This window comes from Pituophis catenifer, unplaced genomic scaffold, assembly GCF_029215685.1.
Source record: "Pituophis catenifer annectens isolate HBS135680 unplaced genomic scaffold, rPitCat1.0.hap2 SCAF_1, whole genome shotgun sequence".
Taxonomy (NCBI): Eukaryota; Metazoa; Chordata; class Lepidosauria; order Squamata; family Colubridae; genus Pituophis; species Pituophis catenifer.
The window spans coordinates 342469088-342496404 of NW_027256881.1; the positions used below are offsets into that span (position 1 = coordinate 342469088).

Below are 27317 nucleotides of genomic sequence, written 5' to 3' on the forward strand. Positions count from 1 at the left end.
CTAGTTTGAAGCAGAAAACATGCATTAAGAATTAAAATTTAAGAGAAAATTTTTATATAATGTTTTATAGATGGCATTTGGATCCCAAAAAGTTAGCTTGTATGTACCCAAACCTACAACCCAAATGTTGGAGATGTGATTGTGTTGATGTTTTCATGTTTGGTGGACTTGTAAAAAAGTTAAAGCATTTTGGATAAAAATATGGTGGATTATTCAAAATATTTTTTTAAAAAAGGATAAAGTTTACTCCACAGTTGTTTTTGTTAGGTAAAATAACAGATTGTACGGCTATAGAGACTAATTTGATTCTGAACTTAATAACTGCAGCAAGACTCTTGGTGGCGCAGTACTGGAAGAAGGAAGATTTACCTACTATTCAAGAATGGACATTAAAAGTAGTAAATTTAGCAGAAATGGCAAAAATTTCAGCATATCTAAAGGACCATTCAAATGAGAAATATATGTTAGAATGGAGAAGATGGATTGATTATATTCAAGGCAAATATTGGACTAAAAAATTTCAAATAGCTTATGAATGATCAAAGAGATTTTATAAAGTACTTAAATTTAGTTTAGTAAAAGGGGAGTTAAAAGTTCAAGAGGGGGATAGGAGGCTATAGATAATTAGCTTGTTAGCTTATGATTGTTAAATGTTATACCCTGTATTTTGCTCTGGGAAGTGGGGGGGGGGGGAGGGAGGGGAAGGGGAGGGTTGGAAGGGGAGGGTTGGAAGGGGAGGAGGGAGGGGGAAGGGGAAATGTCTGTAAAACTTTTTAAAACTTTTCAATAAAAAAAAATATTTTTAATGCGATTACTTTTAAAAAAAGTATGCAAACTGGAAGTTGGCTGACCACTGTTTCTTAACTCAGAATTCTCATCACTGACTTTAAAAGAAAAAAACAAAACAAAGGATGCTACAGATTAGCTATGCTAACAGCAAATTCTGGTGATGAATATTAAAATAACTAGACCCAAGATGGAGCTGCTAAGAAAGTGATCTGCAAGCTCTCATTAACCCAGAGATTGAAGAACCATAAAAAGGGAACTTCTAAAAATATCAAAGGACGTCACAATTCCCCCAATTACTCAGAAGATTAAATATGTCCAGGAACCATGCATTAAAATGTCAAGTAAGAGAAAGAAAATGATTTCTGTTAGTGGCAAGAATATATGACAAAGCCATGTAGTGTGCAGATTCCACTTTTTATTTTATTTATCTAGCATCAAGCTGCATATTTGTTTTTTAAATGAACACCTGCAGGTTTGCAATCTGAACATGTACAGTATATGTGCACATGTAATTCAATTTTAATGAAAAACTATTTGTACCTTTCAAAGATCTTTTGGGGGTCTTCTTGCTAGTGTTGTCTGAGGCCAGGGGAACCTCATCAGGATTTCCCCCTTCTTCTTCAATGGCCTGTCAGGAGGAAACACTGTGAGGTTTTATAGCAAGAGAAACTGGTTTCTGAATTGCCCAGAAAAAAAAAAGGCAGCCTTCTCTGCTCTACGTCCCCAATTTCCTCTGTTCACAGTGGATACCTGAACCTATCTCCGTTTTACTTCTCTTCTCTCATAGTCTGATTTATTATTTTCCTATTCCATATTTGCCTCTGTTAATTTTTCATTCTTATCCCTGCTGACATTATCTAAATCTTCTCTTCCTCTAAACTACGGTACTTCAATTATTTCTGCCAGGCCACCTTTTCTTATTGTAATACTCCCACTTCTGCTTAAGATATATGCTTTCCATTTGCCTTTTTGTCTTCCCCTAATTTTTCCCTCATATTGCCATGAGTGCTTTACAAGCCATTTTAGAAAAGCAGTATATATTTTCCAAACAAGCAAATAACTTTATTGTAAAATCTAATACAGTAGTTCTCAACCTTTTATTCACCATGGACTCCCTTTAAATACCTTGGACCCAAGACCTAACTCAAGATTTAAATTATAACATTTCATCAAGCCTTGGCTGTGATTACATCACAGCTCCCCAGACCACAGGTTGAGAACCCCTGGACTAATGTCTCAACTCACCTAATTTCCCCTACCCATTTCTCTTATTGTTCATCAAACCCTCATCCTTGCTTATTGTTGCTAGAATCTCATTATTCCTTTTTCTGGACTTCAATTCCAGCCATCATTTCCCACATAAATTATTTCTAGTCCTATCTTTCTTATTTCCCTCACCTAGCAGTCCCTCCTCTGCAGAATGCTCTGGCTTTCCTTCTCCCTTTCCACTTCCAAAGTCACATTTTCCATTTATATCTTCACTGTCAATAATTTGTCTCCTTTATCTCAAAACCTTATTCTGCTGAATCTGACCAAACACCCAACAACAAGTGATCACATATTAATAGTTGCTGTTCCACAGGGATGTATTAAAAGGAGGGATAAATAGCTACTGAAAGCAACAGGATCAGAATATATTTAAACTACAGCAAAACAAATATCAAATAGAGCATACATTTTTATTCATTCCATTCTCTTTAGGATCCATTCTTTAACTATTGTTACTTATTGCTGTTGCTAATTTCAATGGAGCCAGTTGAATCAATCACCATCCTTGGTTCCCAGTGTTTCCTTTTAGCCTAAGATTTAGAGATAACGTACTCTGAAATTAATATTCAGTGATGACAGAATGCCTCTGATTCTGGAGGCTAGTGAACAGTAATTTCTGAAACCTTCATATAAATAATATAGCCTTATGAAGAGCAATGAATTCAGGAAGCCTATGTCTTAGCTTACTAGACTTTTAGTTGTTCCTGTTAGCCTTTTCTTCCATGAATGTCACAGTACCAGAATGCAAGTTCATCCACCGAAATTAAATGATGCAAAATTAAAGGCACAGAGAAAGACCCAAATTCACAGAAATTAAGGCTATTACAGTGGAGAGCATAACCACTTCCAAATGCCAGTTGCTGAAAATAAGAGCTAGAAAGTGCTAAACATTTGTATCCTACTGGTAGTCTTCCCAGAGACTTTGCAAAAAACAGGATGCCAGATAACAAGAGCCTTTTGCTTGATCCAGCTGATCTCTCCTTAGGGAGATTTATCATGATTACAAAATTGGTCTCCTATATGCACTGCCAATCCTACCATACATCATTAACTGCTAGGTACAAGAGAAGGCTATGTCCCAAAGGTCTTTTTCAAGAGGCAACTGGACTTTCCAGTTTTTTCTTTGAAGACGTTTCATTTAACTTCTTCAGCTCTGACTAGATGGAGGGGAATAGACTCAGGTGACTACTCAGATAACTTCCAGGTGGCCTCAACAACTCAAAGAATGCAAATGACCAGCTGTCTGGAATGAGTATAAATCCTTCCATTCCCCACTATCCAGTCAGAGGTGAAGCAGCTTTTTTGGATGAGAAATGAAATGTCTTCAAAGAAAAAATCCAAAAGTTCAGTTGCCTCTTGAAAAAAAGCGCCTTCGGGACAACCATGACCTGGATGACTGAGAAAATCCACAGACATTAAGAGAAGGCTATGATGCACAGGGCTTTCCAACAGAATAAAGGGTGCTGAACCAAAAGGACTTGTGTTAGTTACATTCCCACTGAGTTCTCCCTACCCATCTTGACTTCCCTTCAAATCACTTCCCTCTTTTGATTTCAACACCCCATCCAGATCCAGTGATTTTGGATTAGATGCTAACCATCATTCCCAGTGGAAAAGGCTGAGAGATGGGGATGCAGCCCCTCTTTAGAAGATAAGGCTAGCTCAAACCTTGTCCTCCTGTGGATTCAATTCTCAACGTCCCTTAAACCTGGCTGACAGGTGGTGCAATCTGTCATCTCTGGAAGACCAGCAAGTTGGGGCAAGGCTGCCTTGAATGCTGCCCTCCAGAGAGAATGAGCTCAACCTCAGAAAAGTGGCTAATAATGGAAGTTGTACCAAAGATACCTTTGGGACAACCATGACCTGGATGACTGCTATCTCCATAGAAAATGGGAGTTGTGGAGGGCCACCAATTGCTGTGAGGCTGCCTGAGTCCCCTTCCCTCCGGTGAGACGGGGCTTCAGTTCCCATCCTCCTCCTAACTGGTACATGGGAACTGTAATCTGTCATGTCTGGAAAGCTACTTTAAATCCTTCTTTCTAGTGCTTGTCTCAATTTCTATCCCCACCCCCAAGGCTGGCTGTTGGGAGTTGTATTCTATGGAAAACTGCCTTAAATCCTGCCCCCTAGAGACATAGCACTTCAATCCCCATCATCCCCAAGGCTGGCTGATGTGAGTTGTAATCCCTGGAAGGCTGCCTTAAATTATGCTGCCCAGAGGCAACACTTCAACCCGCCCCCCATCATCCCCAAGGCTGGCTGATGGGACCTGTAATCTGTGGAATGCTGCCTTAAATCCTTCCTCCCTCCACTCAGCATTTCAACCCCCATCATCCACCAGGCTGGCTGATGGGAGTTGTAATCCCTGGAAGGCTGCCTCCACAGAGACAGCACTTCAATCCCCATCATCCCAAGGCTGTTTGATGGGAGTTGTAATCCCTTGAAGGCTGCCTCCAACAGAGACAGCACTTCAATCCCCATCATCCCAAGGCTGTTTGATGGGAGTTGTAATCCCTGGAAGGCTGCCTCCAGAGAGGCAGCACTTCAACCCCCATCATCCCCAAGGCTGGCTGATGGGAGTTGTAATCCCTGGAAAGCTGCCTCCACAGAGGCAGCACTTCAACCCCCATCATCCCCAAGGCTGGCTGATGGGAGTTGTAGTCCCTGGAAGGCTGCCTCCACAGCACTTCAACTCCCATCATCCCCAAGGCTGCTTGATGGGAATTGTAATCCCTGGAAGGCTGCCTCCACAGAGACAGCACTTCAACCCCCATCATCCCCAAGGCTGGCTGATGGGAGTTGTAATCCCCGGAAGGCTGCCTCTAGCGAACCCCCACTTCACGACGCTGCCGGGATGGGCCTTGTAGTCCTCGGCCCCGAGCTTCCCCCGCTCCTTTCCCGCGCGGCGGCCGAGAAGCTCACGCTTTGCAGCCGCTCGAGGAGGACGCTCTTGTTGCCGCCCGTGTCCAGGTTGCGGCGCTTCAGCTCGGCCCGGAGGTCGATCACCCGCAGGTCGCTCAGGCGCCGCCGAGGGGTCGAGGACGCGGCGGGGGTCGTCCCGGAGCCGCCCGCTGAAGGAGTCGCCAGCCCCGCCGCTGTTGTTGCCGCCGCCACCGCCGCCTCGTCTTCACCAACGGGCCCGGCCGGCCCTTGCGCTTCCTCCGCCATCCGCGAGAGCTTCCAGGCGCCGCTTTTCCTCACATGAAGCGACCGAAACAAATCGCGAGGCAATAATCACGGCGCCGGAGCAAAAAAAAAACAAAACTATACGGCTTCCCTTGTTTTTTGTTTTTTTTTTCCCCCTCGCCGCAACCGCCCCCCCCTCTACGGCCCGGTTCTTTCTCCCCCTCAGACAAAATGGCGGGAAGGCCTAACACCGAGAGACAAGCACGGCCTCGGGAGAGGGGCGCTCAAACTGCGCCTGCGCGGAAGGAAGGGAGGGAGGGGGAGGAAGAGATGACTGAAGAGGAAGAGGAACAACCTGCGCACGCGCGGCAGGCCGAAACTCGCTGGCCTCGCGGAGTCGGGAAGAGTGCGCGCACAGGAGCCAGGGAGGGAGGGAGGGAGCGCGCGGAACTCGGCGCGCACGCGCGAGCGAGAACCCAGCGTCCCTTCCACCCCCCTTTAACTATAGAGCTAAGCGAGTTAAGAGCAGAGTTTCCCCATCCTGGCTGGGGAATTCTGGGAGTTGAAGTCCACGTGCTTTAAAGTTGCCAAGTTTCAAGAAACATTGAATTCAAGGGACTCACTGAACCTCCACGTTTCTTGCGGTGGGGATTTTTCATTTAGTGACCGCTCAGTTACAACGGCACTGAAAAAAGTGACTTATGACTATTTTTCACACTTAGGCTGTTGCAACATTCCCCCCCCCATGGTCATGTGATTTACATTTGGATGCTTGGTGACTGATTCATATTTATGACGGTTGCAGACAGTGTCCTGGGGTTGTGTGATCCCTTTTGCGACTTTCTGATGAGCAAAGTCTTTGGGGATGCCAGATTTACTTAACAACTGCAGTCAGAAAGGATGCAAAATGAGGCAAAACGCACTTAACTGTCTCAGCTCCCAGTTGAAATAATGAGCTCAATTGTGGTCATAAATCAAGGACTACCTGAACTTTGGAGTGCTAGGATTTCGAATTTCCTAAGGCTTTTTCTACTTTATTTGTTTAAATATCTGGAGATTCTCAGTCATCCAGGTCATGGTTGTCCCATGTCAAATTTTTTTTACTACTGGTTCTGTGGGCGTGGCTTGGTGGGCGTGGACAGGGAAGGATACTGGAAAATCTCCATTCCCTACCCACACACCCACCTATCATTCAGCCATGGTGGCACAGTGCTTAGAATACAGTATTGCAGGGTGACTCTGCCCACTGCCTGGAGTTCAATCCTGACCAGCTCAAGGTTGACTCAGCCTTGAGGTTGGTAAAATGAGGACCCAGATTGTTGGGGAAAATATGCTGACTCTGTAAACTGCTTAGAGAAAGGGCCGTAAAGCACTCTGAACGGGTAGACTGCTTCAAGTGCTATTGCTAGAGTGCTAAATGCTGAGGTCTCCCACAGGTACAAGGTGAGAAAAATCATTTTATATTATTATGAGAGCTCAAACATATCGGGTTTGGAATGTGTTGTTCAATTGGCCAGCTTCATTTGAGTCATCAAACATCTATAGAGCATGCTCAGCAACTATTCATATACCATGTAAACGTTCAGAGCATCCCACAATATTCTTAGCATGATCTGTTAATGCCTAATTGCATATTCAGGAAGTGTGTTTCCCACATTATAATGATTTTTCAGGTTATTAAAGTTAAACTTTTGGGCATTTCTCATGTCTGGCTGTTTTGAAGTGGTTCTTATCAGAAATCAGATTCTTGCTTTGTTGCTTCAAAGATACTAGAAACATTAATCAAAGCTGCTCCTTGTTACTGAAAACAGTTACAGGTAGTCCTTGACTTATGACTACAATGGAGCCAACATTTCCATTGCTAAACAAGTCAGGTAAGTGAATTTTGCCCCATTTTACGACCTGTCTTGCCACAGTTATGTGAATCACTGCAGTTGTTAAGTTAGTAACATGATTGTTAAGTGAATCTGGTTTCCCCATTGACTTTGCTTGTCAAAAGGGGATCCCATTGTCCTGGGACACTGCAACCGTCATAAATACATGCCAGTTGTCAAGTGTCCAAATTTTGACCACGAGACCACAGGGATACTATAATGGTCATGTGAAAAACAGTCATAAGTCACTGTTGTAACTTTGAAGGGTCACTAAATGAAGTCGAGGACTACTTGCGTTCAGACAGACCCTCTTCTCCTGCCCCCATCAGTTTTATTTGCAAGGGAAAGTTTTCTTAGTGGTTTTTTATTGTTTTTATTGTTTTTTAACCTGTAAAAATGAAGTGTTTTACTACTGTGTGTGACCAACCATACGCTAAATAAATAAATAAAATGCAAGGGAAAAAAGTCTTAAATGATAACATATTCATGTGGAAAAAAGCAAGATTTTAGACCTGGGCAGGAAAAACTGAAGGTACAAGTAAAAATGAGGCAAAACCTGGCTCAAAAACAGTAACTGTGAGAGGGATTGTTGGAAGAAATATCCTTCTGGGTTCAGTTCCAATGGGGGAAAAGACACTGGATTCATGGAAGTTGCTTGGAAAGAAGGTTTATTGATGAACAGGATCACATGGCTTGAGTTCCTGAGCAGAAAAAGGGCAGAGATGCTGAGAGTGCCTGGGTTTTATGCTCTGTTAGGCTTTGAATTTGAGCTTGTATTCTGATTGGTTATCAGACTCCCATGGACAACTTTGTAAGCTGTCTGTGTCCCAGGCTTGGTTGAGCCTTGCTGGGTGATGATGTAATGAAAGGGTTTTGAGCAATTCCTATTAAGGCTCTGCTATAAACAAAGGTGGGGTGAGTTTCTGCCTCCCTTTTAGGGGAAATATTCTGCCCTTTTAATATTTCCTAAAACATTTTCCTAGGAGAGGGGTAGGTGCTAACTTCCTATAGGACCTTGGATTCCTAGTGGACGATCATTTAAATTTTTAACGTGAGTCAGCAGCGTGTGGCAGCAACCAAAAAAGCTAATACAATCCTTGGTTGTATAAGCAGAGACATAGAATCAAAATCAAAATTATTAATTCCGCTTTATAAAGCCTTCGTAAGGCCACACCTGGAATACTATATCCAGTTTTGGTCACATTACAAAAAAAGATGTTGAAAGTTTGGAAAAAGTGCAAAAAATAGCAAACTATGATTTAAGGGCCTGGAGACTAAATCACATGAAGAACGGTTGCAGGATTTTGAATCTGGCTAGTCTAGAGAAAAGAAGGCTATTTGCGCATTTTTAAAATTCTATTTTTAGTCAGCACCATTCCCTATTCAGGCAAGGACGTGGGAGAGAAAAAAAAAACGCGCGCACGCGCACATAGACGCGTTCTCGGCTCCCTATATTTAGTCGCCTCCAAGGCGGCCCAAGCTAATGCTCAAGGCGCATGCGCTCCCAGGCTCTCTTTCGTTGCTCCGCTTTTTCGCTTTTTCTTCCGCCGTTCCCCCCCCACCACGTCTCTCGCGCGCTCGCTCGCGCGCCCCCGCCCGCCTCTTTTCCCCCCAATTAGGGCCGTGTTAAAAGCAGAACGCACATGCGCAGCGATCCTTCACCAGGCCAGTCCTGCGCGTGCGCAGAAAGAGCAAGCTCGCCCGCCATTTTATGCGTGCCGGGAGCGCTCGCGCGCCCCTCATAGACGTTACCGTTTACAGAAATTTGTTTTTTTTTTTTAAAAAAAAAAAAATTTCGGGGGGTGGGGCTTCATTCGGTATTTCTTTTTTTTTTTTTGAGAGCCAAAATTTTGCGCGAGAAGCCTGTCTTCCCTTATGGCGGCGGAGAATCAGGCCGGGCTCGCCGCAGAAGCGACGGTTTCCCTCAGCGGTGGCGACTCGGAAAGCTTCGGAGGCGGGATGACCCGGAGGCGCCTGAGCGACCTGAGGGTGATCGATCTGAGGGCCGAGCTGAAGCAGCGCAACCTGGACACGGGAGGCAACAAGAGCGTCCTTCTCGAGCGGCTCCGAAAGGTAAGAAGAGCGCGGAGCCTTCTCGGGTAGGGTTGGCGGGGCCGAAGGGGTTAAATCCTCTGCGCATGCGCCGCAGCGCAACTTTCGCCTCCGGGATTTGGCGAAACGTAGACTCTATAAAAACTGAAGAGTCGCCCTCGGAATCGCGCATTGAGGGATCCCTGCGAAACTCGAGGCTGCTGCTTGAATCCTCATCAGTTCCTGAGAATTGCCTGGTAACTGTAACTATTTTCAGGGGAATTATGCCAACAATGTATGGTGGTGTAACTGAAATATTTATCTTTTAACAAATGGAATGGAAGCCCAGTTCAAGTTACGTTTTCAAAACGATTAATAACCCCAATGTATGATGGCTTGCCTTCAGCATTTGTGGGTGCTCCATCACTAAAGGTTTTTAAGAAGCCATTTACGGGATCTGAGATGATATTCAGGGTCTCCTGCTTGAGGGGGGGAGGTTGGACTAGAAGACCTCCAAGGTCCCTTCCAACTCTATTATTCTGACAGCTAAGGGAGCTACATAAGTCTCCCAACCTATTATGGTTTCTGGAGAGGGAAAGATTCAAATCCAGCTGGATCTCAGGGAGAGGCAGTCTGTGTAATCTTCTTAACAAAGAGTACAGGACAGGAGGCCTTTGATATTGCCGCCGCCTGTGTCTCTGTGTGTGTTTTTTCTGGTTTTCCTTTCTAATTGGCAGCTTTGGGCTTTCCTGGTGGTCTCCCATCCAAGCACTAAGAAGGTCAATCCTACTTAGCTTTTGGTGGGGAGACTCAGCTAATGTCTGCTCCCTGCTTCAACTAAAGTGGCTGTATACACCTAACATTCTGTAACAAAAGTAAGGAAATCATATTATGGCAGGTGTGTTCAACCTTGGCAGCTGTAAGACTTGTGGACTTCAACTCCCAGAATTCCCCAGCCAACGTTGGTTAGGGAATTCTGGGAGTTGAAGTCCACAAGTCTTAAAAAGTTGCCAAGGTTGGACACACCTATATTAATGGTTAATGGGTGATATGATTCTGGCTGCTGGTTGAATTATAACAATTCTGTTTCTTGCATTTGGCTACATTATGTTTTGATTCTCCTCGACTACCTCTTTTCAATTGCTGCAGTCGCAGCAAAAACAAAAAAAGTGACCCTTGAACAGTGGCCTGTTAGCTTTTCTAGTTTGTGGTAGCTGAAACCTAGTAGCAATTCTGGGAGATAAGCAGTGTAACATTTGAAATATCACCTGGTGCTTACATTTTTCTTCCTATCCTTTTTATTTGAAGATTTGTAACTTGACAGATTCCGATAATGAACAACATAGTAATAATCTTAAAACCGTGGTAGGTCAGGGAAAAAATTCTCAAATGAAATCTTTTTCAGGATTCTTTCCATTCTCTTGTTTCACATCTGAATATTGATCTTGTAGATAAGAATCAGCAGGGAAAAAAATGCCATAATAAATCAGTCTTTAAAACAGGCATGTCCAACCTGCAGTTCATGGGTCGCATGTGGCAAATAATGTGACCCCACAAGGTATTTATAAAAAATAGAAAAAAAATAAAGATATGCATCCTAAGACAATTCCTCCTCACTCAGTGCGGCCCAAGCAAGACAAAAGGTTGGACATCCATGCTTTAAAATAGTGGTCCTCAACTCCTGGACTGTGAACTGGTCCTGATCTGTGGACTGTTGGGAACTGGGCTGCATAAGCGGCGGGCAAATGTGAAGCTTCATTTGCACTGGCACTGGAGCTAGGATGCGCAAATGAAACCATCATCATACCCTCCCCACCGCTGCCAGTCCGAACCCAGAAAGGGTGGAAATTTTGGGCTCAATTGAGGTTGTAAGTTGAGGACCACCTGTATATATTGAAGAGGTCTAAGGTATCTCTCATTAGGAAAAGGTTTATAGCTAAGAATATAGTTATTAGGAAAGAGAACAAAAATGATTAGGGGACTGGAGGCTAAAACATAGGATGTACGGTTGCAGGAACCTGGGTATGTCTAGTTTAATGAAAAGAAGGACTAGAGGTGACATGATAGCAGCCTTCCAATATCTCAGAGGCTGCCCCAAAGAAGAGGGAGTCAAGCTATTATCCAAAGCACTTGAGGGCAGGACAAGAAGCAATGGGTGGAAACTAATCATGGAGAGAAGCAACTTAGAACTAAGGAGAAATTTCCTGACAGTGAGAACAATTAATCAGTGGGAACAATTTGCCTCCAGAAGTTGTAAATGCTCCAACACTGAAGGTTTTAAAGAAGATGTTGGATAATCATTTGTCTGAAGTGGTGTAGGGTTTCCTGCTTCAGCTGGGGGTTGGACTAGAAGACCTCCAAGGTCCCTTCCAACTCTGTTATTCTATTCTATTCTATTCTATTCTATTCTATTCTATTCTATTCTATTCTGAGAATTTAAAATGTCACCATCCTCGTGTGTGGAGGGTTTATATGTTGAATACTGTGTGGTTTTGGTTGCTGTGCTTGAAAAATTATATAACTGGAGAACATGTGACCAGAATAGCCAGAAAAATTATGGGCTCAGGCTTTTCCATCTATAATAAAAGATTTAGAATACTTTAGCTTGGTTGGGTAGAAGAAAGGAAATGATTGAGGTGTTTAAAATCATGCAAAAGATTGAGAAAAGATTTAACCTAGACTCCTTTGTACAATTTATCTGTGGAGTTTATTATTGTGGATTATGATGATAGCTACTCACAGAATATAGCTTGAAAAGTGGATTGGATACATTTCTGGAAGAGAGGACAGTACAGGTAGTCCTCGACTTATGAAAAACAAATGAGCCCAATATTTCTGTTTCTAAGTGAGACATTTGTTGTCAGTTTTGTCCCATTTTACGACTTCTCTTGCCACAGTTGTTAAGTGAATCACTGCAGTTGATAAGTTGGTAACATAACTGTTGAGTGAATCTGGCTTCTGCACTGACTTTGGAAAAGGGAATCACATGACCTTGGGAATGTCAAGGTTCCAAGTAACAGACCCAACACAATCAAAACTCTGAGGCCTAGGAGTTCCTCAAAGTACAGATTTATTAGGCATGTCATATTGGCACATCTGGTGAAAACCCAATTCTAAAGGTCCTACCCAAATTAAAAGTCAAAGTTCTCCCAGGAGAAAGAATTTTATTTTGGCTACAAGTCCCCAGTTATCTATATTCCACCCCCTTCCTGTTCCCACAGCTCCAAGCAGTGTAGCTGTGGCAGCCCTGAAGATGCTCGAGAAATGGCTTCAGGATTGACAGGGACACAGCAACGGTCATAAGTATGAGCCAGATGCCAAGCATCTGCATTTTGATCACATCCTAGAGATGCTGCAAAAGTCGTATGTGAAAAATGGTCATAAGTCCCTTTGTAACTTTGAGCGGTCACTAAATGAACTGTTGTAAGCTGAGGACTACCTATATATCAGGGTATTCGTCTTCAAGGTTCAGTATTACCTCTGGGCTGAGAATGTGTCTCTATGCCAGTTGCAGAGCATTGAAAGGGAACTAGGGAAATGTCTCTATCTGCTGCTTGCCTGCAGGCATCAGGCTCTCTAGCCTGAGGAAGTACCAGCTGGACTGAGATGTGTGTTGGCCTGATGCAGCCGAACGGTTCTTGTCATGCTTGGTGCTAGAGATGTAGGCTTGTTTGCCTCCCTAGGTAGAAGGGAGAGCTGCCTCTAGGAAGCAAATAAATAGAAATACAGGCAGCCCTCGACTTAAACAACAGTTCTTTTAGTGACTGTATAGTTACAAAGGTACTGAAAAAAGTGACTTATGACCACCGTTGCAGCATCCCTATGGTCACGTGATTTACATTCGGATGCTTGACAGATGACTCACATTAATGACGGTTGCAGTCTCCCAGGGTCATGGGATCACCCTTTTGCGACCTTCCGACAAGCAAAGTCAATGGGGAAGCCAGATTCGCTTAGGAACCGTGTAACTCACTTAACAGCTTCAGTGATTACCTTAAGAAAGGTGGCAAGAAAGGTCATAAAGTGGGGCAAAGCTCACTTAATGTCTCACTTACCAACATAAATTTTGGCCTCAACTGTAGGTCATAAGTTGAGGACTACCTGTAGTCTGAGCCATGTTGGGTTAGGCCAGAAGTCTATCTTAGTCCCAACTTTCTCTTTTGCAAATCAACAACAGCTGTGCATGTCTGTCAGCCGATTGTGGAGGCAGAAAATGTCATGCAGGCTTTTCTCTATGAACTTATAGAGGCCACACTTTAGGTGCCATTCCCTGTTTTCCTTCTGTCCATATGACATGAGATAAAATTCCCACAACACTTGTCTTATGCCCTAGGTCAGGGGTGTCAAACTCAAGGCCTAGGGGCCAGATCTGGCCCATGGGGCTACCCTGCAAACAGCAAAGGACTGGCCCGCAGTGCCTCTGCTAGCGAAAACGGAGCTCAGGAGGGCTGTGCGGCCCTTCCGAGCTCCGTTTTTGCTGGCAGAGGGTTGCAGGAGGCCATTGCAGCTGAAAACAGAGCTCGGGAGCCTGTTTTTGCTGGCAGAGCGCTCGGGCCACCACAGGTGCCCCCAACACAAGTGACGTCAAGCTGGCCACGCCCACCCTGGCCCCCCAAGATCGAACACATCCCTGAGGTAGCCCTCAATGAAATCAACTTTGACAACCTAGGGCCTACGTAGTAAGGTTGTATTACTATTATCCTACTCATCTTTCCTATTACCGTTAGCATCTTATGACTATCACTTTGTTCTTTGTATCTTATGACTTACACTGATTGCTTTTATTTAGTATCCTATGACTATCACTGAGTGTTGTATCTTATAGTTTATGATGATTGTATTTTATGATTATGATAATGATTTATCTCTTTTACTTGTATGTACACTTATGCACTGGAGTGAAATTCCTTGTGTGTCCAATCACACTTGGCCAATAAAGGGTTCTGTTCTATTCTAAGTCAATGGCCATCATGAATGGAACCCTGTGGTATTTTCTGCCAAATTCAATACTGTCTGTTTACCATGCTGACTTTGTCTCTTTGTAACAGGCTATTGAGGAAGAAGGAGGACACCCTGATGAGATTCCAGTGGTGTCTGAAATAATCCCCAAGAAAGTGCCAAAAAGAAGCAGTAAAGGTATGCAAGGAAATAGATAAAGGTGAAGGGTTAAATTGGTTAATAGACATCAAAGGTATGTAGAGTGCACTGTTCCTAAGGAGGAAAAATACAGGGTGTATCCTGCAAGTAAGAAAAACCCAAGGCAAACAGAGGTATACACAGGAGACCTGAAGGGTATAATAAAGGGTTAACTCTTGAGTGGTTCACTGCAAGTGAGGTTAGAGTAGATAGTGTTAGGTATGAACCCCATAATTACCAAGAGATATTGTCCAAGGTCATTGCCTAAGGAACAACGAGATAAATGGAGGAAGCCAAAGTTAAAGAGAATGATAGGCAGGCAGATAAACCAAACTGAGGAAACTGAAGAGAGAAAGTAACAGTATCCAGCCAAGAGATGGTAAACAGGATGTAATGGAAATTAATGAGACAGAGTGTACAGAGTCAGGGGTCGTTCCAGCAGTTATAGTAGTAAATGTACTCGTAGCGTGTGTAGCAATGAGAGTAGGAACTGAAGCTGGAGGCAAGTCCATAATGGAAACAGAGCATCCTGAATATGGTAAAGCATTCAGCTGTTCACCTTTAAATGGGAGGAGTGTCAGGGTAATGATGATTTAAAGCTGACCAGCCCTTTAAGACTGAGGATGAGTCATCAGGGTTATTGCCCTTTAAGAAGCTGCCTATATAAGGGAGGCCATTTGAGGGCATCTCTCTCCTTGTGTATCACACTCCTCGTCGCGTGTATATGCATTGTAGTCCTCTGTGTAGAGTTGAAGAAGACTGATTGATTGCCTGGCTTTACTTAGCACGTGTATGTGTGTGTGTGTATATGTATGTATGTCTTGTATATGAACCACAGTTTGAAAGACCCCCGTGTACTGTATTTTGCTCCTGGGTTGTAGTCACGCTGTAAACACTCTGACATGTTGTAACTTTGAACAGTAACTAAACGGTAACTAAATGAACTGTTGTAAGTTGAGGACTACTTGTAGACAGATACAGTAGATAGATGGATGGATGGTAGGTAGGTAGATAAAGTATGTATGTATGTATGTAGGTAGGTAGATGATAGATAGATAGATAGATAGATAGATAGATAGATAGATAGATAGATAGATAGATATGGGAGTGGTGCGATGGCCTAGAGGTGGAGCTCTCGCCTCACAATCAGGAGGATGTGAGTTTGATCCTAGGTAGAGGGCAGATACTTCTCTCGGCACAGGAAGAGCATCTGGCCAGTAAACACTCAGTTCCATTCCGTTGCCCAGACTGCACCACACAAGGGATTATGGGATCATTAAAAAGAGATGATGACAGATGTGGAGATAAGATAGATAGATAGATAGATAGATAGATAGATAGATAGATAGATAGATAGAATTGTTTGTGTGTGTATTTGCTCAAGGATTCTGTTCTTTTTAGGGCGGAGGCTTGAGGAAGAAGGAGTAGAGGACAACGGCCTTGAAGACGAATCCGGAGATGGACAGGTACTGCGAACAAACATAGGCTACCAGATGCCCCGTAAGACTTCTACGTCGGAACCCCAGCAACTATTATATATGTGGCTTTTTTTTTTTCTTTTTGCAGGAGGATATTGATGCAAGTTTGGATAACTTGCAGGATATTGACATGATGGATATTAGTGTGTTAGATGAAGCAGTCATAGATAACAGCAGTGGTGTAGACTGCCGAGAGGATAGCAGTGCTGATAGTAGACTTGACTCCCTCTTTGACAGTAAGGAGAGTGCTGATGCAGAAAGGCGAGGACTTCCAGAGCAGCTGACAGGAGGTGCTCTGGCTAACATGGAGGCAGCCCTATCCTTAACAGACATGCCAGAAGAATCCAGAGAAATACCAGTAGCCATGGTATGCACCTTCTTTGGGAGCAGATTTATTCGCCATCCTTTTAAACGTTTCATTTTTCATTTTTTCGTTTTCTTCCTCCCCTCCCCTTGAAAGGACGTAAATGACCCAGGATTGAAAAAATAAGCTCCCTTCTTATCCCCTCCACCTTTACGTGTGTGTGTGTGTGTGTGTATGAATCCATAACCATGGCATTCTTCTTTGCAGCTTCTAGTTTTTCAGTGCATGCTTTGTTTAGAAGCCCCAGAAAGTTTTATTAATGAAATGCTGCGTGCATGCGTGTCCCCTCCCCCGTGTGTGTGTTTCCATTCACTCATTTTCATGTGTGTAGAAGAAGGTGGATAGGGATGCTTAGCTCACTGCCGCGACTCGTGAGTCAGTGGAAGGGAAATCTTGGTCTTGCAACCATATTAGTTGTGTTTTCAAAAACTAATAAATGTTTTGGTTTGGAATGGTGGTGGCAAAATAATACGTGAGTGAAAGTTCAGTTACTAAACGTGCTTTTTTTGCAAATGATGTGTGAATAGATTCTAAAGTACCGGGAGTCCTTGACTTGCAACAGTTCGTTTAGTGACCATTCAAAGTTACAACGGCACTGAAAAAAGTGACTTGTGACCATTTTTCACAGTTACAATCTTTGCAACATCCCCATGATTGTATGATAAAAGTTCAGACACTTGGCAACATACTTATGACCGTTGCAACGTCCCGTGGTCATATGATCACCTTTTGCGACCTTCTGGCCAGCAAAGTCAATGGGGAAGCGAGATTCACTTAGCAACAGAGGTTATTAACTTTATCAACTGTAGTGATTCACTTAACAACTATGGCAAGAAAGGTCGTAAAATGGAACAAAACTCATTTAACAAAGTCTCACTTAACAACAAATTTTGGGCTCAGTTGTGATTGTAAGTCAAGGACTATCTGTATGTTTGTTTTACAGGTAGTCCTTGATTTACCACCATACTTGAGAGCAGAATTTCCGTTGCTAAGCCCAGCCGGTTAAGTGACTGGCGCCCAATTTTATGACCCTTTTGCCTTGGTTGTTAAATGAATCATGCCGTCCTTAGGCAAATTTGGCCTCCCCCACTGACTTTATTTTTTGGAAGATGGCTGTGAAGGTCACAAATGGTGATCCCATGATCCCACCATCAAAAATGCATGCCGGTTGCCAAGTATTCGAATTTTAATCATGTGGGGATGTTGTGCTCATTAGATGTGAGAATCAGTTGTAAATCACGGTTTTTGGTATCATAACTTTGGTTTGCTAAACAAATGGTTGTAAATTGAGGACTACCTGCAATTGGGATGTTCAATTCTGTGACTGTAGCCTTTTAACTAGATTGAAATTGTGGGGCAGGGAAGGATCAAGAGCCAGCCTGAACTGTTGAATGCAAATTTGTGTCATGGGTAGGGTGGAATGGATTTTAAATTCCTCTTTGCAAACCTCCATCCCTGCCAATGAAAAGAATTATTTAGGTTTGACTTAGGTGTGAATCTAGCCAATAGTTTATTCAGCGCACAAAAAGGATGAAGCAAATCACACTTTAGCATAACCTCCAACTTTTATTTTGATGAAAAACCCACTTGGGCTGACTTCTGAAGCCGTGAATTTTAAACTTGCCTTCTGGACAATTCGGGAATTGGAAGCTTTATGAGGACTGTTGGGCATTCTGGATAATTTATGAGAATGTTCTTTCCCCCCCCCCCCCCTAGTGTTCTTTTGATCCTGTGATAGAAGCACAGGACTCAATTGTGACAAAGCAGGGCGTCTCATGAAGACCTGAGTCCCGTCTCGGTTGAAACAGGACTTTTCCTGCTTTCAACCTTAGCCTTCTCCCTTTTCTAAAAGCCACAGCCATCCCCAGGCCTAAAGAAAAAAAAAAAATCCAAAGCCTCAAATCTTCCCTGGTTCTCTCCTATATTAGTTTCCTCAGTTCAGTGTTTGTCAACCTTGGTAGCTTTAGGACATGGGGACTTCAACTCCCAGAATTCCCCAGCTAGCCATGTTTTGGGAGTTGAAGTCCGCACATGCTAAAGGACTTTTGCCATTGTGTGCCAAAAGCGGGGGAATTGCGGGGGGGGGGGGTCGCGTGCACGTGCTCACACCCATAATTCAATGCCCCCCCCCCCGCCCCAGTGCTCCAGTAGTCCGGTAGCCCATTTTTCGCCCTCCCCTGGCTCCAGAGGCTTTCTTGGAGCCTGGGGAGGGCGAAAATGGCTTCTCCCCCCCCACCCCCCAGAGGCCCTCCAGAGACCGGAAACGGCCTGTTTTCCAACTTCCAGTGGGACCGAAAGGCCTGAAAATCAGCTGGCCGGCACATGCATGTGTGCTGGAGCTGAGCTAGGGCAATGCTCGCATGCCCATAGGTTCACCATCACGGTCCTAAAATCTCCAATGTTGAGAAATACTGCCTTAGTCAGAAAGCTTGAAAATGCACCAAAATGAACGACTGTTAAGAGAAACTGGCTGTCCTGGGCTAACAGATAATGCCCCGATTCTCCTTTCTTCCTTCAGCTCCTTATACAGGCAGTCCTCGACTTACAACCACAATTGAGCCCCCAACGTATGTTGCTAAGGGAGACATTTGCTAAGTGAGTTTTGCCCCATTTTGGCGATCTTTCTCGCCACAGTTGGGAAGCGAATCGCCGCAGGGGTTGAGTCAGTCACGTGGTTAAGTGAATCTGGCTTCCCCTTTGACTTCGCCAGTCAGAAGGTCTCAAAAGGTGATCACATGACCCCGGGACGCTGCCACGGGTCATAAATACGAGTCAGTTGCCAAGCGTCTTTTGAGTTTTGATCATGTGACCTTGGGGGAATGCTGCCACGCAACGGTCCCAAGGCCCCTTTTTTAAGCACCGCTGTAACTGAACAGTTACCAAGTGAACGGTTTTAAGTCGAGGCGTACCTGCATGCAATCTTGTCCTCTGGGCAGATGTAAGAAAATAGGGGCCCACTTCATGGAGAAGACTTCCACGGATGGCTGGGCCATCGAACACGCTGGGCGGGAACAAGTCCCTGAGGCCCTGTTGTTGCAAGTTAATAAATCTCTCTTAACGTTGGATACGAAGGGCTGCAATTAGGTGCGTTCTTTTCCAACTCGGCTCTCCCGCCTTCCCGCTCCACGTTAGCAAGCAGAAAGCAAGCAGCAATTTGCTTAAGATGTTTTCACAATCAAGGGGCGTTACGTAGGGCTGGGCTGCGCTTCAGAGCTGAAGCCACCAACAGATTTCGGAGTCGATGGAGATTCTCCCAAGGATGCTTTTTTCAAGAGGCAACTGGACTTTCTTGTTTTTTTTCTTTGAAGACGTTTCGCTTCTCATCCAAGAAGCTTCTTCAGCTCTGACTGGATGGTGGGGAATGGAAGGATTTGTATTCCTTGCAGACAGCTGGACACTTGCATCCTTTTAGAGAGTCGTTGAGGCCACTTGGAGATTCATCTGTGTCCTCAGGGTCACCTGAGTGGTGCAAATGGGTGTGGAGCCTCCTTGGAACTGCTGAAAGGACCGTGTTGTAGACTTGAGAGAGATGATGTTGTATCCCTCCCCCTCCGTTGAGAGAGGGCTGTTCAATTTTGACATAGATGGCTCCTTTGACCCCTCTTTCAAACCAGCTGTCCTCTCTGTCTGAAATGTGGACTTTGTTGTCTTCAAAAGAATGGACTTTAATCTTTTAAATGCAGACAGACTGCTAAATCTAGGCCTGATGGGTTTTTTCTCCTCTGTTGTGCCCTTTATGGAGACATTTAGTGAGATTCTCATTCATCCAGATCACGGTTGTCTCAAAGGTGCTTTTTCACGCAGAGCTGAAGAAGCTTCTTGGATGAGAAGCAAAAGAAAAACCAGAAAGTCCAGTTGCCTCTTGGTGGGGGGGGGGGGAAGCACCTTTGAGGCAGATTTTGGCGTGCAGGTGGCTGGGTGCGCCACACCTCTTGGTGAATCGGTAAGAAGGTCGCCTGAGGTTAGGCTACTGGATGAACTCGGGAAAAGATGCCGCTTCTGCAAGAGGAAGCTTGAGTGCCTGCGCTGTTTCGGCTTTAGGATCCAAAATCCAGGACAGGCAGTCCTCGACTTAACGACCACAATGGAGCCCCAAATTTCTCTTGTTAAGCGAGACGTTGGTTCAATGGATTTTTGCCCCATTGTACGCCTTGCCACATTCGTTAAGCGAATCACGGCAGCCGTGAAGTTAAGTAACACCGTCGTTAAGTGAACGTGGCTTCCCCTCTTGGCTTTGCTTGTCAGAAGGTTGCAGATGCTGAACACATGACCCCCAAGGCACTGCAACCGTCGTAAGTGAGAACCCGTCTGCCAAGCGTTGGAATTTCGATCACGTGGTTGCCACAAAGGTCGTAACTATGAAAAATGGCCATAAGTCACCTTTTTCCAGTGCCGGTTGTAACTTTGAATGGTCATTAAATTAACTGTTTTAAGTCGAGGACCTCCTGTATATACACAGGGACGTGTATCCCTGTTGATGGTGTTTGGCTTATCGTTTCTAGATCAGGCCGAACCAACAGATATCTCCATGCGTGTTTCTGATGTGCTTCGCGACTCAAGTCTCTGAGCTGTTGGCATGCTTTTGAGTGTTTGGCGTGTTGCCTTGTTGCTTTTGGCTTGTATAAAGGGCAATCCAACCTGTATAAAAATGATAGAGATCCTCTTTCCAGCCTCACGTTCACTAAGGATGGTGGATTCTGTAAGTTCCAGCAATCGTGATTGGCCTGGCCTAGGATCTCTGATTCCCAGACAGTTTGAAACCTGGTAGGAATGCGAAAGGAAAACGACAGCATCAACCATTGAAGCATCCCCATCAAAAGACAGTTCTCATTTTGTCCCATCATGTTTTATTTCTTTTCCGCTCCATTTATTTTATATATTTATTATTTGAGAAAGCGAGCAGATTTGTGTGGTGGCTACCAATCATGTTGGGGGGGGGGGAATAATGGATCGAGGAGAGAGTGACCGATTTCCGGGCCTGACATTAGTGAAAGAATGTCGAACTTTTCGGGAAATGTGATGATTTTTTTTTTTAAATCTCTTTCAGGAAGAGACTGAAGAGGCTAGTAACACCATAGATCTATCATCTGCTGATTTTGCAAGCCTGAAGGTATTTGAACTTTAGAAAGAAGTTAATAATATAAGCAAAGAGGTTTGACGCTGTTTTTCAGTTCTCTGTTCTTCCTACAGGGAAAAAAATCCTGTACTGTTGCAAAACTGCTTTTTTTTTTTTTTGGTTAGAACAAGAAAGTGTTATGTTCTAAGCCAGGTTATGTTCACACTGTGGTTTATGCAAGCTTCCATCAGATTTAGCTGCTTTGTCCTCCATTCCTGGCACGAATGTGGCTATAGGAATATTTGGGAGTTTGCAACAGTGCTATGAGTTTGGAATTTTTTCCTTGGAGAAAAATTTAGATTTTTTTACTTCTACATCAGAACTGGAGTTCTGTTGCAATTGGGTATTGAAGAAACGTTGGAAATTTCCTGCCTAAATAAGAATTGTGAGTATGTATTTAAATTGTATTTGGGCACCTGTACAGGCAGTCCTCGACTTAGAACCACAATTGAGCCCAAAATTCCTGTTGTTAAGTGAGCGTTGCCCCATTTTACAATCTCTCTTGCCACTGTTGTTAAGTGAATTACCACAGCTTATAAATTAGTAACCCGGTTGTTAAGTGTATCTCTTCCCCATTGACTTTGCTTGTCAGAAGGTCACAAAGCGTGATCACATGACCCCGGGACACTGCACCCGTCATAACTATGAGTTGCCAAGCATCCGAATTTTGTTCACATGACCATGGGGATGCTGCAACAGTCGTAAGTGTGAAAAACGGTCCTAAGTCCCCTTTTTCGGTGCTGTTGTAACTTTGAACGGTCACTAAACGAATGGTTATAAATTGAGGACAACCTATATTCAGAAATCTTCACAGCCTCCTTGACAGAAACATTTCCAGGTGCCCCAAACAATTCTTTTGACTTGCAAGTTATCAAAAAGCAACCTTGAAATTAAGTAGCCAATAGCAAAAAATGTTTGGGTTTCATTAAAGCAATACTCCACTTACGAGTGCAATTGGGACTGGGATTTGGTTGCTATGCGATGTCATTCAGCGAGTGACCACACCTGGTTTTACCACCATTTTTACCATGTTGTTAAGTGAATCATCTGGTTGTTAAGGGAATCGCTCGGTCATTAAGCAAATCTGGCTTCCCCAGTCGACTCGGCTTTTCAGAAGCTGGCTGGGAAGGGCGCAATCATGTGACTGAAAGATGCAACAGCCATCATGATTGTGAGCTGGATGTCAAACATAGTACGATGGTCATAACTAGGAGGATGACTTGTAAATACCATTTATTGATGTAGTGTAGAACAGAGCCCCCCCCAACCTTTTGGCCACCAGGGACCGGTTTCCGTGGGGGGAGGTTTTTCCATGGACCGGAGGGGGCGTAGTTTCACGTGTTGCTGTTCTGTCCCCGTACCATCACACACCCAACCAGCCAGCCAAGGGTTAAATAAACTCTTCAAACACACAACGTCAGTGATAAGGAACTTGGCAGCAACTCCGTGGCTGCCTGCCAAGAGCTTTTACTCCGATAACACAGACAAAAATACACACAGTTTGAATAGTCCAGTTTGTAATTAAATCCATGGCAAATAAGTGTTGTGTCCGAAGGTGCAAGTGCCTCGCCAGAGATTAGCTTTGTCCGTCACAGAATCCGAATGGCCACCACACTCCCTTTTATAGCCTGTGGGGTGTGGTCCAGTGACTCAGCTTAATCTCTGGCACGCCTCCTTTTCTGCTGCTCATGCTTGTCTCTCCGACGCTGGCGTGGGTCCAACCACAATGTTTCTTCGTCACTATCCAAAACACCTGACTCCTGGCCAATCTCTTCTCCTTCGGGAGACACCTGAGGCATTGCCAGAGAGGAGGGTCCTGGAGAGGGAGGCCTGGCCGTCTTCTCTCCTTCATGTTCGGAGCCTTCTTCCTCCGATAAGATAGGCTTGGAGGACGGAGCCACAACAGTTGCTTGCATCCCACGGATGGGGCTTTGCTTGTTTGCACAGCCCGGTTTCTGGCATGCCACACCCCGGTGCCCGTCCACAGACCGGGGGTTGGGGGACCCCTGGTGTAGAAGGAAAATGGTGAGCCAGGGTAAGCATCGCGCTCAAGCTGAGAGATGTAACTTCTGCCTCCAGGCCATCACTGAATTAGCATGAAGGCAGGGATTAAAATCAGGAGACTAATTTTACCGACAGGTAGTCCTCAATTGACAGTTCATTTAGTGACTGTTCGAAGTTACAGCATCCCTGAAAAAAATGACTCGTAACCGTTTTTCATACTTACAACTACTGCAGCATCCCCATGGTCACATGGTCAACATTCACACGCTTGGTTCATAGTTATGACAGTTGCAGTGTCTCGGGGTCACATGATCCCCTTTTGCTACTTTCTGATAAGCGAAATCACTGGGGAAGCCAGATTTACTGAACACCCACGTTACTAAACTGAGCCACTGCAGTGATTCACTTAACAACTGTTTTGCTTAGCAACAGAAATTTGGGGCTGAATTGTGGCCGTAAGTCGAGGACTACCTGTATTAGTAGCTCAGGGTTGAACTGTGAGGTCCTTGGTAACTTTAACCTCCTAGTCTTCTTTTGCAGATTCTTTGGTGCTCTCTGAGCTTGATGGTTTTCTTGCAGATGTTTAATTGCCCAATTAGGTAACATCATCAGTGCTGGAAGGGAATGGGGGGGGGTATCTCCCTTCTATCACTGATGACGTTATCTAGTTTGGTAATCAAACATCTGCAAGAAAACCACCAAGCTCAGAGAGCACCAAGGGTCCTGCAACAGAAGACTAGGTGGGTAAGATACAAAAATATAAATAATCGAATAATCCCATGTGCCAGAGGAGCCCTGACACCCCCTTTTTTTTTGTGATTCTTAATAGGAGCTTGACGAGTTTCCTTTGGAATCAGGTACTGTATTTCAAAAACCTTCTGCCCCTCCTGTGCATTTTCCACTAGGTCTTGCACACCAGTCCCTTTAGTTACTCTCTCTTTGGTTTTTATCCCATAAGTAGCTGTAGTCCATTATTCTAACTTGGTGCACGGTCCAGAACGCCTCCAAAGGAAAAGCCACAGAGATTGGAAATCTGGCCATATCACCAGATCTGCGGGAGCACCTTCGATTCTTATCGCACAATAATCATCAGACTTCTGAGATGATAATTTTGCTTAAGATCCCTTCACCGGGGAGCAGGCCGGGCCCCGCATATAAAGGAGCCGTTAAGACGTGCCAAGCAGATCCTGTGATATCGCTCAGGGCTTTGGGACGGTAGCTTTGGCTAGAGAGGTGCAGTTGAATAATGTCAAAGCAGGGATCAAATCTTTTTAAGTGGCTACGCAAAGACTTGAAGACGGAAGGTCACGGAAGGCCTTCCGCTTTGCTTTCTGGACTCCAAACGTATTTCGAACCACTTCCGAAGTTCTTCCGGTGTTCACATGTGGACTTAGTCGCCTTAAAAGAATATTGGTAAAATCCGCAAGCCAAACAGTCGAAAAGCACTGATCCCCGTCCGCACAAGCACACCACACCGCCGCGCTTGGAAGCCAGTCTCGGCAAGAATTGGAAAGGCGTCGCAGTTGTGTGAAGACAGCCAAGGATCACGCCGGGAAGCGTTGTGCATAAAGGTTATTCTTCCTTCTCTCTTTCAGGCCCTGCTCTGATAGCCATGTTAGACTGCAGTTGGTTTTAAGGCGTGTGAATGTGGTTGGCCCAGAGGGTTTTCCAATCTCTGTGTTAGCCTTTAAGCCCTACGCTCTTGGTGTTAGTCGGGCAGCCATGCCCGTCCGGCATTTGTCTTTGCTATGTTTCCCTGGTGATTAAACCTTGTGCCATTCTATTCCTGTTAAATCCATAGAAAATGAGAAAGTGCTCGACATTTTGGGTGACACTTGTAAATCTGAGCCCCTTAAAGAAGACACTTCCGAAGCTGAGCAGGCGCAGGAAACGAATAATTCATGGCCGGGCAAACAGGAAGCCGTGGAGGAGGAGGAGGAGGAGGAGGAGGAGGAAGAAGAAGAAGAAGGAGGAGGAGAAGAAGAAGACATGTTGGCCGCCGCCTCTCCCACCCACTCGGACGAAGACCTTGTAGATACAGACAGCCAATCAGGCCCAGCTGAGGCCAAGAACCAGCAGGATGATGCAAAGCTCTTAGTGGTAGAGAAAGGGGAGCCGAGCGAGCAGACAGTTGAGGAAGACAAACCGGACTCGGACTCTTTAGCGGTAGAGAGCAGGAGTGGAGGTGGAGGTGGAGGTGGTGAGAGTAGCAAAGAAGCCCAAACTCTGGAAGCCTGTAGTGAGGAAACCGCGGAATCGGACACAGGTCCTCAAGTGGTTAGTCCAGAGGCCGAGAAGATGGAAGTGAAGGCTAATGTTGAGGAGGAGCCCTCTGCCACTAGAGAGTCCTCTGCCCCAGAGGGTGGTGATCAGAACACGAGGTTTGTTTCTCTCCGTTTTAGACCAGATGCTGTCTTTTTTTCTCGCCCGTTGGTTATTTATGAATGCCAAAAATGTGCTGTGATGCCTTCCAGTGAAACCCCCCACCCCCACTGCTGAGGGCCCCAACGAGACGATAGCTTATCCTTCGACGTAGATTTTCTCTGTTTTTTTTTTTTATTTTAAGTTGTCTTTACACAGTTTGTTTCCATAGGAGAACGTTTGGCTGTTCTTTTTTTTCTTAAAGCATTTAAAGATATCTATCTATTTATACATATATATATAATCATCTCCATCTTCCAAAAGGTTGCATTCTTAACTTCGTATTCCTGATTAGCAGTTAGTTCTCTGGTGGTCAACGGAGACCTTCCTTTGGGGTTTTTTATTTTTTTATTTTTTTTTAAAAAAAGACCCACTGTGCCCCTTCCCTAGTCAAGGTCAATTCTTTTTTCGTTTTGGTTTTTCTCTGGTAGGTATTTGATCATAGTACCCATTGTCATGCCTGTTCATTTTCCAGATGGCTTTTTTCTGGTTGAATAATGTTCTTATCTTTTTTTTTCTTTCTCGTCTTTAGCTCAAATGAGGATGCAGAGGCTAAAAGTGCTTCCAAAGATGAGAAGGGTAGGTTTATGACCATATATATATATATGCATATAGCTACAGGTAGTCCTCAACTTGCAACCATTCGTTTAGGGACCATTTGAAGTTAAAAGGTCCTTAAAAATGATGAATAGAACAAAACTAGAATAGAATTAGGGATAGGAATAGAACTTTATTAATAGTCACTTTAAATATACACTAATCAGCATACATTAAAATGAAATTTCGTTGCATTCAGTTCTCAAAAGATAACCATTATTCAGTTCTCAAAAGATAACCATACACACACAGTTATGACACACAGAAACACCACAGTCTACTTCAGATGTGTACATGTACATGATGAGAAAAAGGAATCCTGAGAGTTTACCAGACAGATGGCCTAGGGAACAAAACTGTTACAGAATCTGATAGTCCTGTTCGAAATACTTCAAAACCTCCTCCCAGAGGGGAGCAATAGAAACAGACCGTGAAGTGCGTGTGTGGAAATCTGCTTAATATTTGGGAGGGATTTTTCAACCCAGAGTGTGTTGTCATGTTTGATGTCTCCTCTCCTCTCCCCTCCCTCCCCCACCCCCAAATATAGGTCGCTCCACTCCTAGCTCTGGCAGAAATCTGTGGGTCAGTGGTCTTTCCTCTTCGACCAGAGCGACTGATCTGAAGAACCTGTTTAGCAAATATGGCAAGGTAGGTGTCAGGGTTCCAAGTAACACCCCCAACGAAAGAAGACTCAGAGGCTAGAATTTCCTCAAAGTTGCATTTTATTAGAGATGTCCTATTGGCAGGTGACTAGAAGTAAAATGGTATGCTAAAGCTTTTTGTCAGCTCAATATTGCCAGATAAAAGTTTTGATTAAAGTAATAATTTTAAATTTGGGAAGAGAAAAAAGAGGACCTTACATAAGGGTTGTTTTTGGCCACTGTTGCTCCATATTTTTATTTAAGTGTGGTTTTTTGGGGGGGGTATTATTCATCTGCCTTTGGTACAGACGGATGCTCACTGACAGATTTATGTGATACTTGCAAAGTTACTCCCTTGCAAATTGTGTCCTGAGAAGTTAACCCGTTAATCTAGTTCAGTCACTGAACTCCAAATTCCATGCTACAAAACCAAGAAGGAATTACAAAATTTATTATCTAACATATAGGGGG

At 44.3% G+C, this 27317-nt stretch overlaps 2 protein-coding genes across 7 annotated transcripts in view; one reads left to right on the plus strand and one right to left on the minus strand.

Annotated features, from left to right (window-relative positions):
* LOC139317437 (scaffold attachment factor B1-like) overlaps positions 1–5360 on the minus strand; it is a 34637-nt gene extending 29277 nt beyond the window's left edge. For 3 of the 4 annotated variants that reach the window (XM_070944507.1, XM_070944500.1, XM_070944512.1), the window contains exons 1-2: positions 4981–5360; positions 1330–1417 (exon numbers count right to left, since the gene is read on the minus strand). In XM_070944507.1, coding sequence (XP_070800608.1) covers positions 1330–1417; positions 4981–5226 — 334 coding nt within the window. In that variant the 5' untranslated portion in view covers positions 5227–5360. Of the gene's footprint in view, positions 1–1329; positions 1418–2464; positions 2513–4980 lie in introns of those variants that run through there. The other variant, XM_070944518.1, reaches the window with a different exon arrangement.
* A 3387-nt stretch (positions 5361–8747) lies between these two features.
* LOC139317461 (scaffold attachment factor B1-like) overlaps positions 8748–27317 on the plus strand; it is a 56967-nt gene continuing 38397 nt past the window's right edge. For 2 of the 3 annotated variants that reach the window (XM_070944532.1, XM_070944529.1), the window contains exons 1-9: positions 8748–9131; positions 14138–14225; positions 15627–15691; positions 15792–16070; positions 21115–21177; positions 24017–24044; positions 24989–25568; positions 26141–26187; positions 26753–26853. In XM_070944532.1, coding sequence (XP_070800633.1) covers positions 8934–9131; positions 14138–14225; positions 15627–15691; positions 15792–16070; positions 21115–21177; positions 24017–24044; positions 24989–25568; positions 26141–26187; positions 26753–26853 — 1449 coding nt within the window. In that variant the 5' untranslated portion in view covers positions 8748–8933. The remainder of the gene's footprint in view (positions 9132–14137; positions 14226–15626; positions 15692–15791; positions 16071–21114; positions 21178–24016; positions 24045–24988; positions 25569–26140; positions 26188–26752; positions 26854–27317) is intronic. The other variant, XM_070944537.1, reaches the window with a different exon arrangement.